This window comes from Salvelinus namaycush, chromosome 5, assembly GCF_016432855.1.
Source record: "Salvelinus namaycush isolate Seneca chromosome 5, SaNama_1.0, whole genome shotgun sequence".
Taxonomy (NCBI): domain Eukaryota; kingdom Metazoa; phylum Chordata; class Actinopteri; order Salmoniformes; family Salmonidae; genus Salvelinus; species Salvelinus namaycush.
The window spans coordinates 57,586,666-57,599,739 of NC_052311.1; the positions used below are offsets into that span (position 1 = coordinate 57,586,666).

Below are 13,074 nucleotides of genomic sequence, written 5' to 3' on the forward strand. Positions count from 1 at the left end.
GGCCCTAACAACCCAACTCTGATGAAGGCAGGAGTCAGCCCCGAGGCCCTGACAACCCAACTCTGATGAAGGCAGGAGTCAGCCCCGAGGCCCTGACAACCCAACTCTGATGAAGGCAGGAGTCAGCCCCGAGGCCCTGACAACCCAACTCTGATGAAGGCAGGAGTCAGCCCCGAGGCCCTGACAACCCAACTCTGATGAAGGCAGGAGTCAGCCCCGAGGCCCTGACAACCCAACTCTGATGAAGGCAGGAGTCAGCCCCGAGGCCCTGACAATCTTTGGAGGGAGTTGAAAGTCCGTGTTGCCCAGCAACAGCCCCAAAACATCACTGCTCTAGAGGAGATCTGCATGGAGGAATGGGCCAAAATACCAGCAACAGTGTGTGAAAACCTTGTGAAAACTTACAGAAAACGTTTGACCTCTGTCATTGCCAACAAAGGGTATATAACAAAGTATTGAGATAAACTTTTGTTATTGACCAAATACTTATTTTCCACCATAATTTGCAAATAAATTCATTAAAAATCCTACAATGTGATTTTCTGGATTTTTTCTCTCATTTTGTCTGTCATAGTTGAAGTGTACCTATGATGAAAATTACAGGCCTCTCTCATCTTTTTAAGTGGGAGAACTTGCACAATTGATGGCTGACAAAATACTTTTTTGCCCCACTGTGTGTATATATATATATATATATATATATATCTCTCTCTCTCGCTCTCTCTCTCGTGAGAGAGAAAAACTCATTCTGATTGGCGCAGCGATGGGTGGGCATAGACCCACCCACTGGGGAGCCAGGCCCACCCATCACTGCGCCCTTACCCAGTCATGTGAAATCCATAGATTAGGGCCTAATTAATTTTTCAATTGACTGATTTCCTTCAATTTACTATAAGTCTATAAAATAAAACTATAAAATTATTAAATTGTTGCATGTTGCATTTATATTTTTGTTCATTCATTCAGAGAGAGACAGCCAGAGAGAGAGATACAAAGAGAGACAGAGAGAGAGAAAAAAAGAGGCAGAGAGAAAAAAGAAAAAGAGAGAAAGACAATACTATACACACCATCTTGACATATCTTTGAACTAAGCAAGTAAAGGAATGGATATTAGTGCAGTGTGTTGTACTCATTCTTTCTCTCTAGTCTAAATGACTGTCGGGCTGATTTCCTCTCATCCTCTCTCCCTGGCGAGTCGAGCGTCCTCCTGTCTAACCAATTATTTCCCCCAAGGCCAAGTCCTGAGAGCAACCAATTTATAAATATGCATTTCTGAATTAGGAGCGGCACAGTTTCACCCTCTTCCGCACGGCTCCTGCACACACACACAATTGCCAGGACTCAAACACACACAATGTGTCGCTGTGGCAAACACGTTCACTTTAAGCGGCTAGACCCCCTTTTGTTTTGATTTATCGACTTTGTCTGTAGATAACGAGGAGCCAGCGTCCCGAACTCCTTAAACATGCTAATTCATGCAAATGTATGCCTGCTCCAATATTCACCTTGAGCTAATGCATACATGTTGTAAATATGATATTGCCATCCTTTAATAATCTTTTTGAAAATCTTCAGTGCTTTGTTTATGTATTTTTTTCTTCATTTCTTAAAACGTTTCTGGCTGGCTTCATTGTTAATCAGATGTATGCACTGTAAATCTTCCAATAGGAGATGCAGCTGTCCCTGCCAGGAGTAGTCTCCGGGGTCCAAGCAGCAGTAACTCACTGAAGAGGTAACGTTCATATGCAGCTGTTAACATAACATTCATTTCATTAAAAATCCCTGTCTCCAAGCAACAAACAGCATGGTTATACATCTTCAGCAATAAGTGAAACACCACAAATATAGCTAACAGTTTAAATGTTTTTATTGAACCTTTATTTAACTAGGCAAGTCAGTTTAAGAACAAATTCTTATTTACAATGACGGCCTACAGTTAACCCCATCTAAGAGAAACTACCAACAGTAGACACCACAATTCACGTTTAAGAGAAAATTCTACATGGTTGTTTTATCAACTGGCCTCAGTTTGTTGGAGTTATTGCCTGTGACTGAGTTTATGAACAGGCCTGCGATCAGTCCATCAGTGTGCACACTGGGATTATCACATTGTTTCTATGAGTTAAAGTCCAAACTTTGAGTAACAAAATTAATTTGCCATCACCAGGAAATATTCCAACTCAATTACGACAACAATAGTCTTTCATCCCCCAGGCATTCAAAAAGAAAACACACCTCGAGAACCAATCTCAGATTCCTGTTTTTCTCACCACTGGGGTTGAAAAATCCTAGTAACTTTCACAAAATCCCCAGGTTTTCCAAAAACCGTGGTTGGAATATTCATGGAATCCTCCAACTGGGATTTCTGGAAAACCTGGGCATTTGTGGAAAGTTACTGGAATGTCCCAGCCCTACTCCCCCACAAAGACAGACCCATGCAGCTATCAAAGGCTTCTCCCCAGGATGTCAACCAGGTGGTGCTGATGTGAGTGGAGGAATGGGAGAGGTCCAGAGGGGGCTGGGAGCAGAAGCATAACATTTGTGAAAGCCCTTCTCTCCCGAACCTCTGCTCACTTTAAAACGTGTTTTAAACGGGTTTAAAACGTGTTTTAACCAAAATTCCATTTGAAGGGACCATCTCAAAAATGTCCCAGATACGACTGCCTCATTCCAGCTTCGTCGCCACCTATTCATCATCATCATCATCATGTACAACTGACTAATTCCAACTGCATCACTTTACATTCTGATACACCCATGTGCCTAACCCGCTAACTAAAAACATTGTTAGTTCCAGATGTCTAATAGAGGACCATACCATGAACACTGTTAAAGTGAGCAAGCTGGATGGAACGTGACCGCTCGCCACAGATTTTGTGGGAGTATCGAACCCATCCAGGCCCAGAACATCTGTGTGTGTTTATCCCAATCCCAGTCAGTACTGTGTGTGTGTCCCACTCTCGGTTCATACAGTGTTGTCTCTGTGTGTGTGTGTGTGTGTGTGTGTGTGTGTGTATATATTTCCCAGTCCGTACTGTGTAGTGAGTGCGATGGAAGCCAGCAGGCTCATTATTAGAGTGCTAGCACAGCCTACGGCCAAATGTGCCAACCAGGCTGATTGGGAATAAACTGGCAATACAGAACCAATCCACCAGCCACTCTAAACTCACTAATTAGACACTCAAAGATCCCAGTAATGATTCCACAGCTAAATCTAAAACACCTACCAAGCAGTCTCTGTCCAATTGCCTCCCTGTCCTAGTTTAACACAGTGCATTTGGAAAGTATTCAGACATCTTGACTTTTTCCACATTTTGTTACTTCAGACCTATTCTAAAATGGATTAAATCGTTTTTTCCCCACATTAATCTACACACAATGAATACCCCATGAAGAGAAAGCAAAAATAGGTTGAAGCACCTTTGGCAGAAATTACAGCCTCGAGTCTTCTTGGGTATGACCCTATTAGCTTGGCACACCTGTATTTGGGGAGTTTCTCCTATTCTTTTCTGCAGATCCTCTTAAGCTCTGTCAAGTTTGGATGGAGAGCGTCGCTGCATAGCTATTTGGGTTCAAGTCTGGGCTCTGGCTGGGCCACTCAAGGACATTGTGCTTAGGGTCGTAGTCCTGTTGGAAGGTGAACCTTCGCCCGCAGTCTGAGGTCTTGAGCGCTCTGGAGAAGGTTTTCATCAAGGATCTCTATACTTTGCTCTATTCATTTTTCCCTCGATCCTGACTAGTCTTTAGCTGCCTTTTGGCAATCTCCAAGCGGGGTATCATGTGCCTTTTACTGAGGAATGGCTTCCGTCTGGCCAATCCACCATAAAGGCCTGATTGGTGGAGTGCTGTAGAGATGGTCACCTCCCTGACTTTATTTAACTAGGCAAGTCAGTTAAGAACAGATTCTTATTTTCAATAACTGCCTAGTTCAGGGGCAGAACGAAAGTTTTTTACCTTGTCAGCTCGGGGATTCGATCTTGCAACCTTTCGGTTACTAGTCCAACGCTCTAACCACTAGGCTACCTGCCGCCTTCTCCCCCGATTGCTCAGTTTGGCCGGGCGGCCAGATCTAGGAAGAGTCTTGGTGGTTCCAAACTTCTTCCATTTAAGAATGATGGAGGCCACTGTGTTCTTGAAGACCTTCAATGCTGCAGAATCTTTTTGGTATCATTCCCCAGATCTGTGCCTCGACACAATTCTGTCTTTGAGCCCTACGGACAATTTCTTCGACCTCATGGCTTGTTTTTTCTCTGACATGCACTGTCAACCGTGGGACCTTATATAGACAGGTGTGTATCTTTCCAAATCATGTCCAATCAATTGAATTTACCAAAAGGTAGACTCCAAACAAGTTGTAGAAACATCTCAAGGATGGTCAATAGAAACAGGATGCACCTGAACTCAATAGCAAAGAGTCTGAATACTTTATGTAAATAAGGTATTGATTTTCTATTTTATACATTTGCAAAAAATCTAAAAACCTGTTTTTGCTTTGTCATTATGGGGTAGTGTGTGTAGATTGAGGAAAACAGTTTAATTACATTACAGCCTTGGTCTAAAATTAACAAAATGTGGAAAAAGGGGTCTGAATACTTTCCAAATGCACTGTACCTGCTCACCTAAAAACATGGACTATCACCTGTGCAAAGGTATGTGCGTGTGGCTACTGTATACGTGTAAGCATATATTGACTGTATGAGTCAGGGGGAGAACTGCTAAACTAATTAAATGATGTGCATTGGTAATGGGGAGCTAAAAAGAAAGTTGTTGTTTGCACGCTATGCTTTTAATTACTTTTCAGTTCCATTTCATTCCATTTGAATTGACAGCTTGATCAAATTTTAATTGCTAGTTTTAGTAAACAGCTTATCAGCCTGCTCCAAGCCCACACACAGAGCCCTGAATGACCTGGCCAAACACACACACAAGCTGTACTGTGGAGTTTGACAGCATGAGATGCAGATGCAGCAAACAGGAGGCCCATTAATTTCCCCACAGCACGCCAGTAGAACGGACGGACTCACTCACTCACACGCACGGACGGACGGACGGACTCACTCGCACGGACTCACTCGCATACACGGACACGCACGGACGGACTCACTCGCATACACGGACATGCACGGACGGACTCACTCGCATACACGGACACGCACGGACGGACTCACTCGCATACACGGACACGCACGGACTCACTCGCACGGGGACACTCACTCGCACGGGGACACTCACTCGCAAACCCACGGATGGACAGACTCACATGCACGGACTCACGCATGCACGGGCTCACACGAGCACACACACACACACACACACACACGCACCGGCTCTCACACACACACTCACTCAGTCGGGGACGCACACGGACGGACGCAGTCACTCGCACGGGGACACGCACCCGCACGGGGACACTCACCCGCACGGGGACACTCACTCACAAACGCACGGACGGACACACTCACAAATGCATGGACGGACACACTCACAAATGCACGGACGGACACACTCACGCACGGGCACACCCCCGCACGGACTCTCACACACACACAGACTCACTCACTCAAGGACGGACGCACTCACGCGCGCGCGCACGGACAGAGTCACACGCACCGACACACCCACGCATGCACCGACTCACACACGGACTCACACACACACACGGACACACAGACACACACACACGGACACACGGCAACCTGAGAGATAAGTGGCTCTAGATGAGATGTATGCTGCCACTCCCCAAGGCCTCTCCTTTCACATCAGAGATAAGGCTTTAACAAGCCTCTGTCCACCATCTGTGCTCTTTCCACCCCCCACTCTCTCTCTGACTGTCTATCTCATCCCCACACCTGCTTTGCAAGTCTGAGCAAACACACACACACGTGTGCACTGAGGAGGAAATCAAAACTGGATTAGGAAACGCAATCAGGACAGATTAATTATGGATAGCAATCCCTGCTCCGTCTCGTGTCCTCCTGCCACAGTCCAGAACACAGGACCCATGTCCCTCACTCTGAAGGGTGAGGCAGAGACACCAACGAGTGGGGGGGACACTAATGGGGGAGGGTTGAACATTGAATTAGGAGATAAGACAGGAGGAGGAGGGTGGAAACCCATCTCACTTCATTTACAAGAGTCTTCGTGCTAAATCCTAGAACTCTACCGGGCTTACTCTACCCCTCCAACTAGCCTACGCTCCTCTTGGAGGTTTGGACACATGAAGGTCCAACATCTGCATTCTGTGAGGAGAGACACCTAGTCAGGACATGAGGACAGAAGAGTGAGTCCACACACATGATTCCAACCATCACACCCCAGCACACGCACCACAAGTCCCTCCCTCTCTATGACAACAGAGTAGACGGAAAACCCTGTCCACCAGTACACAATCATGTCAACGTCTATGAAGACAGGCTAACAGGCTGACTACACCGCTCGCGTCGCGTGCGTGAGCATTGCAAAATAAATTTTGACATTTTAAAAAACTTCTAAAATAGAAGTCCGTTTTATTTGTGACACAGATCGCGCTTCAAGTCCTGCCTCTCCCATCTCCTAATTTGTTTATAGAAGCAGGTACCCACGTGCCATCTCCTCATTGGTTATACCCACGTGGGTGACTGAAAGACGAACGAGGTCAGTGGCGGTAATGCACCTAATTTATGAAAGTTGCCAATCGCAATATAAAGTCAAGAGAAGATGAAGCCTTGAAGGAAGAGAGATGACTAGAAACGATTCGGTTGACCATTTTATGTGTGGATTAATTGGCGGAGTAGAGAACCTTGTGCATTTCAGGTAAAATAACAACTCAATGTTTATATCCCAGGACAAATTAGCTAGCAACAGCAAGCTAACTAAATAGGACAAATTAGCTAGCAAGTGCAAGCTAACTAGCTAAATTGCCATAAATGTTTAATGCTTTTCGACCTGTTCACAAATTAATATAATTGGTTCAGAGTTTGTTTTGATATTTTAACCTGGGTGTCGTGATCGCGTTTGGCGTGGGGGGACAAAATACATTTATGCACGATTGCGCACACGCGCAGCCGGGTTGGGTTCCGTGTAAGTATTCAATATTCACTTAGGTGAAGAAGATGTAGGAGAATATACAACCAGGGTTTGGCAGGAAACTATCTCCCATAGTAAAGACCATCAGCGCACGCACACACGCTCCTAAATCCTATCGCTCAATTCAGTTCTCCCCTTTGGGAATAACCATATCTCTTAATGTAAGTCAAGTCTTCTTAAAATCCTTAAGGAGGAATGTGGTCCTGATTTGCAGTTCCTATGGGGGACAGGATGTGTCTGTTAGGATTGCAAAGCTACCGTAAATTTGACAAACTTACCAGAATCTTCAGTAATTTTGGTAAATAACAGAAAAGCTAAGGCAATCTAACGTAACTTTGGTCATTTATACTTGAACTTTTTGAACAATGATTGATATTTAGTATACATTTGTTAAATCTGTGTCCATATTGTCCATGAGTTTCTAGTAGATAGACCATATGGTTCAAGAGAACATTTATTTAAAAAGCATCTAACAATGCCACTAGATGTCTTGTGACAGATTACATAAAATCATTGAAAGATAACAGCATTCTGGTAGTTTACTGGTAAAGTTTGAAAGTTTCCAGTAATATACCCTCCCTAGTCTAGGTCTTGTCATGCCTCCATGGATATATCAGTACATCTGTAAGTGCCGAGTGAGAGCCTACAGTGTATGTACTGGATGAGTAGGTAGTCCTGTTTCCAGATCGAGTATGGAGGGGTTGTTGTGTTGTTTTTCTGTCAGCACAAGGGGGAATCTCTCTCTCTCTCATATATATTTATACACAGAAATTAGATAGGCTTTTATCAGCGTGACGAGAGCAGGATTCATTCGTTAAAAAGGCCTCCTAATAAATTCCCCACTTTTAATGTTTCATAGTGCTAGTAAAGGCTTGCCAGGCAGGGCAGAGCCCTGTTGCCCATTACAGCTTTCAATAAATGGCAATCTACGCTACTCTGCGTGATGGTGGGGAAAGAAAGGGAAGGGGAAAAAAGCTGACAGGCTTTCGGTTCGGCCTGCTCCTAATAGCACGTAAAGACGTATTAGCCTCGGCGGTGTGTGCTTGGTGCTTAATAAGAGAGAGGCATTTTGTTTCAGAGTAGCCCGGCTTTAGTTAATGAATAGAGGAGCTCCTGCGCTAGGGGCTAATTCACATCGCTCAGCTGAACAGGCTCCATATCAATCTGGACCCGTCACACAGGGGTTTCAAACAGAACAGGAAGCAGGGAATCTAGCCTGCTGGAGCTAGTGGAGAGACAGGGAGAAGCCCAGAACCAAAAAAAAAGACAAGAAAGAAAGATCAGGCTTTCAGAAAACGAGAAGACAAGACGATGATGTCCGTTTTTTTAAAGGTGGAACTTGTAAATTCATTTGTGGAACGGGCAGGGCTACAGAATGAACAAAACGGTTGATTAACTCTCTCTGTAAGACACAACCACAAACTTATCATGCCCTGGTGTACTGTAATTAATTGTTTCCTGTGAGAAAAATAAACAGGAAATTAACTCCCGAGAGAGGAGATAAATCCTGTCTGTCCATCCCAACTCATCCCACTCATCCCACATCCCACTCATCCCAACTCATCCCACATTGATCACTTCCTTCATGAGGACCAAGGGTTCTTCCACCACTCTCTCTCGTGCAGAGGGGGATGCTGTTGCATGTGAGGGCCTACATCAGACCTGGGTTCCAATAGTATTTGTTTTCTTTCAAATACTACTGAATACTATCAAATACACTTCGAGCAAAAGACTGTGCCTGCCTTGATTGGGACGCGCATGCATGTTTTGCCCCTCTATTCGGGCACTTGGGCAAACCTTCCTCTCAAATACCTGGTCCCTTAGAGCACGTACTGTTTGATGTGCCAGGTGGCTCTTCAAAGCCAGAGGCTTGAAGATAGTGTGAATAGCAGAGAACCAACTCGAAGAGCAAATGTATCAGGTACTGGGGCGGGTAATAGCCAAGGTAGCAGAACCCAGGGCTAGGGGTGAATCCAGGGTTGGAGATGAGTGTTAAGCAATGAGATAGGACCTGAGGTACGGGATAGGGCCAGGATGATACCAGTCTCGCAATATTCTTTCAAATGAAAACAAAAACCTGCTGTGTGTAGGTATTGTGTGCTATAGCTTGAAAATCAATCAATGTGACTCTGGATGACAACATAATGATGGTTGTTTCCAACATTAGGGCTGTTTTCCCAAAGAAGTTAAATCCACTTAGTGTTTGGTTTCCTTGCCGCAATACTGGTATCGTCCCAGCCCTAGCGTGGGAGAGAGCTTTTCGAAAGTGATACTCTCATACCCAATCCCACCCCACTTCATGAAGTACCCTCTCTGGATTAGCTGAATGGGTGTAAAAACTAAATAGCCGAAACTCCACTTAGCCCACCAGAGGAAGCTAGGGATTGATGGGGATAGAGAGAGACAGTGACATGTTTTACACATTTAGCATTTAAGAAAGCCTAATGAAGATAATGAGTGACAGGCAGGGAGACAAACACCTGAGCCGGCGTCTGTGCAAAAATAACAACAGCAACCACACATGCATGACCAATCCTTCTCTTAATCAATTTGTCTCAGCCTGCGATCACATACACACTATGCCTGTCATCTTGAGTGACAGACAGGTTAAGTGAGGTGAACAGCTACAGGAGTACTCTACAAATATGACAAAATATGTTCCAAGGTTTAAACATATCCAGTCATCTTCAGATATGATGCCATGTTTTGGGCACATCCAGGGGAGTTAATTCCACACTTAGGATTCTACCCAAAATCTATTCAAGATTGAATTTGACAGAATAAATGCCATAACTGTTTCTAAACATCCCCCCATGATCCCATACAGAATGACTCCAGAAGTCTAGATGAAGAACCAGAAGAAAAGACAGTGATGTGATTGAACTGAAGCCAACTGACAACCTCTGCTCTCCCATCTCCCGAATGGCTGGGTGAGGATTAGCTCACCTGTCTGTCAGTCCGGTCCACTGCCCTGCTATTGGCTGAGGGCAGATTTGTAAGCCTGTCACTCAGACTGTCAGTCAGAGAGGAGAAGCCATTGTGGCTCCAGACAGCTGGCTGAGAACTACAGCATTTCCATTAAGACTCAACATCACTCACTGCCAATTACGGCTCCAGAACGCTCCCAGTCGCTTGAATATGGACACCAGGGAGTGAAACTGAGCACGTCCTGGCTGGCACTCACAGTCACACGGATACCTTTTACAGACAGACTTTACGGTATTTTGCCTGTAAAAAAAATGATCAGGGGATATTTTTTAGAGCCCAATTCATACAGTCCCATTTGTACCATATTCTTGGCCTGGATAAGCCTTGTATATCTCCCGTGCAGATACCCGTGCACATTTTGTTACTTTACTGCCTTATTATAAAATGTAATAAATAGTTCCCCCCCCTCAATCTACACATAATATCCCATAATGAAAAAGCAAAAACAGGTTTTTAGAAATTTTTGCAAATGGAGAAAATTGAGAGAAAAAAATATTTACATAAGTATTCAGACCCTTTACTCAGTACTTTGATAAAGCACTTTTGGCAGCGATTACAGCCTAGAGTATTCTTGGGTACGACGCTACAAGCTTGGCACACCTGTATTTGGGGAGTTTCTCCCATTCTTCTCTGCAGATCCTCTCAAGCTCTGTCAGGTTGGATGGTTGGATGGGGAGCGTCGCTGCACAATTATTTTCAGGTCTAGCCAGAGATGTTCGATCGAGTTCAAGTCCGGGCTCTGGCTGGGCCACTCAACGACATTCAGGGACTTGTCCCGAAGCCACTCCTGCGTTGTCTTGGCTGTGTGCTTAGGGTCTTTGTCCTGTTGGAAGGTCAACCTTCACCCCAGTCTGAGGTCCTGAGTGCTCTGGAGCAGGTTTTCATCAAGGATCTCTATACTTTGCTCCATCGATCCTCAAATCAAATCAAATTTTATTGGTCACATACACATGTTTAGCAGATGTTAATGCGAGTGTAGCAAAATGCTTGTGCTTCTAGATCCAACAGTGCAGTAATATCTCCTGACTAGTCTCCCAGTCCCTGAAAAACATCCCGACAGCATGATGCTGCCACCAGCATGCTTCATCATAGGGATGGGGATGGTGCCAGATTTCCTCCAGACGTGACGCTTGGCATTCAGGCCAAATAGTTCAATCTTGGTTTCATAAGACCAGATAATCTTGTTTCTCACGGTCAGTTATTTAGGTGCCTTTTGGCAAACTCCAAGCGGGGGGTTGTGCCTTTTACTGAGGAGTGGCTTCCGTCTGGCCACTCTACCATAAAGGCCTGATTGGTGGAGTGCTGCAGAGATGGTTTTCCTTCTGGAAGGTTCTCCCATCTCCACAGAGGAACTCTGGAGCTCTGTCAAAGTGACCATCAGGTTCTTGGTCACCTCCCTGACAAAGGCCCTTCTCCCCCGATTGCTCAGTTTGGCCAGCTCTAGGAAGAGTCTTGGCGGTTCCAAACTTATTCCATTAAAGAATGATGGAGGCCACTGTGCTCTTGGGGACCTTCAATGCTGCAGAAATGTTTTGGTACCCTTCCTCAGATTTGTGCCTCTACGCAATCCTGTCGGAGCTCTACGGACAATTTCTTTGACATCATGGCTTGGTTTTTGCTCTGACATGCACTGTCAACTGTGGGACCTTATATAGACAGGTGTGTGGCTTTCCAGATCATATGCAATACATTTAATTTACCACAGGCAGACTCCAATCAAGTTGTTGAAACATCTCAAGGATGATCAATGGAAGCAGGATGCACCGGAGTTCAATTTCGAGTCTCATAGCAAAGGAATACTTTTGTAAATAAGGTATGTGTTTGTTATTTTTTATTAAAACGTTTTTTGCTTTGTCATTATGGGGTATTGTGTGTAGATTGATTAAGTTACTTTTTTCCCTCATCAAATTTAGAATAAGACTGTAATGTAACAATGTGGAAAAAGTCAAGGTCTGAATACTTTCCGAATGCACTGTATGGCTGCAGCATCTACATGAAATCAATAGGTATTTTGTTCATTAAACAGACAAGACACACTTAGGCTCCCCTGATCACAGTCAACACATATATTTTATAGTAGGCTAAGAATATAGGCTCAAAAAGTTCTACAGCTGTACTATTGAGAGCATCTTGACTGGCTGTATCACTGCTTGGTATGGCAATAGCACCGCCCTCAATCGCAAGGCGCTACAGAGGGTTGTGCAGACAGCCCAGTACATCACTGGGACCGAGCTCCCTGCCATCCATGACCTCTATATCAGGCAGTGTGAAAGGACAGCCCGGAAAATTGTTAACAACTCCAACCACCCAAGCCATCCACTGTTCTCTCTGCTTCCGCATGACAAACGGTCCTGGTGCATCAAGTCTGACACCAACAGGCTCCTGAACAGCTTCAATCCCCACACCATAATACTGTAGCTAACAAAATAGCTACACAGACTTTCTTATTTTTTGCACTGTCTCTATGCACACTCACAGGGGCCTACACTGACACTCAAGCACACACACACGACCAACATTTGCTTAAACACATATACTACGCTTGTTTTCCTGAAGAAGTTAAATCTTCTTTGCGATTTGTTTCCTTACCATGATACTAACAAGTATCGCGATACTGGTATCGTCCCGGCCCAACTAAATAGCTCACCTGCCTGACAATATGAACCAATCTGTTATATTGGGGTCATTTCTGGAGGGAGAATTATATTTTATTTTTCACTTATGAGTAGAAAGTCCTTTTAAAAAGTAACCAGAATTGACCTTCTCACAGTCATTCTCCCCCCAAAATTGCAGGTCCCTTCGTGATGTGTAGTATGCTGTGTGCCCCCACCTCCCAAATCCACATGTAACCATTGGGTGTCTTACCTCGTCCAGTTCAGAGATGTAGATGGGTTTCTCCTCAAAGCCGATGGGCATGGGATCACTAGGAGGAATCTCCACCTCTTCATACATCTTATTATTCTCTCTCTTTATCCCCTCTGGTAACATCAGCTGAACACAACACAAACACATCCCAAATAT

The 13,074-nt window shown here is 44.6% G+C and overlaps 1 protein-coding gene across 1 annotated transcript in view; it reads right to left on the bottom strand.

Moving 5' to 3' along the window:
- LOC120048528 (activating signal cointegrator 1 complex subunit 3) overlaps positions 1-13,074 on the bottom strand; it is a 148,363-nt gene that overhangs the window by 102,622 nt on the left and 32,667 nt on the right. The window contains exon 9 of the mRNA XM_038994591.1: positions 12,919-13,044. Within this exon, the coding sequence (XP_038850519.1) occupies positions 12,919-13,044 (126 nt within the window). The remainder of the gene's footprint in view (positions 1-12,918; positions 13,045-13,074) is intronic.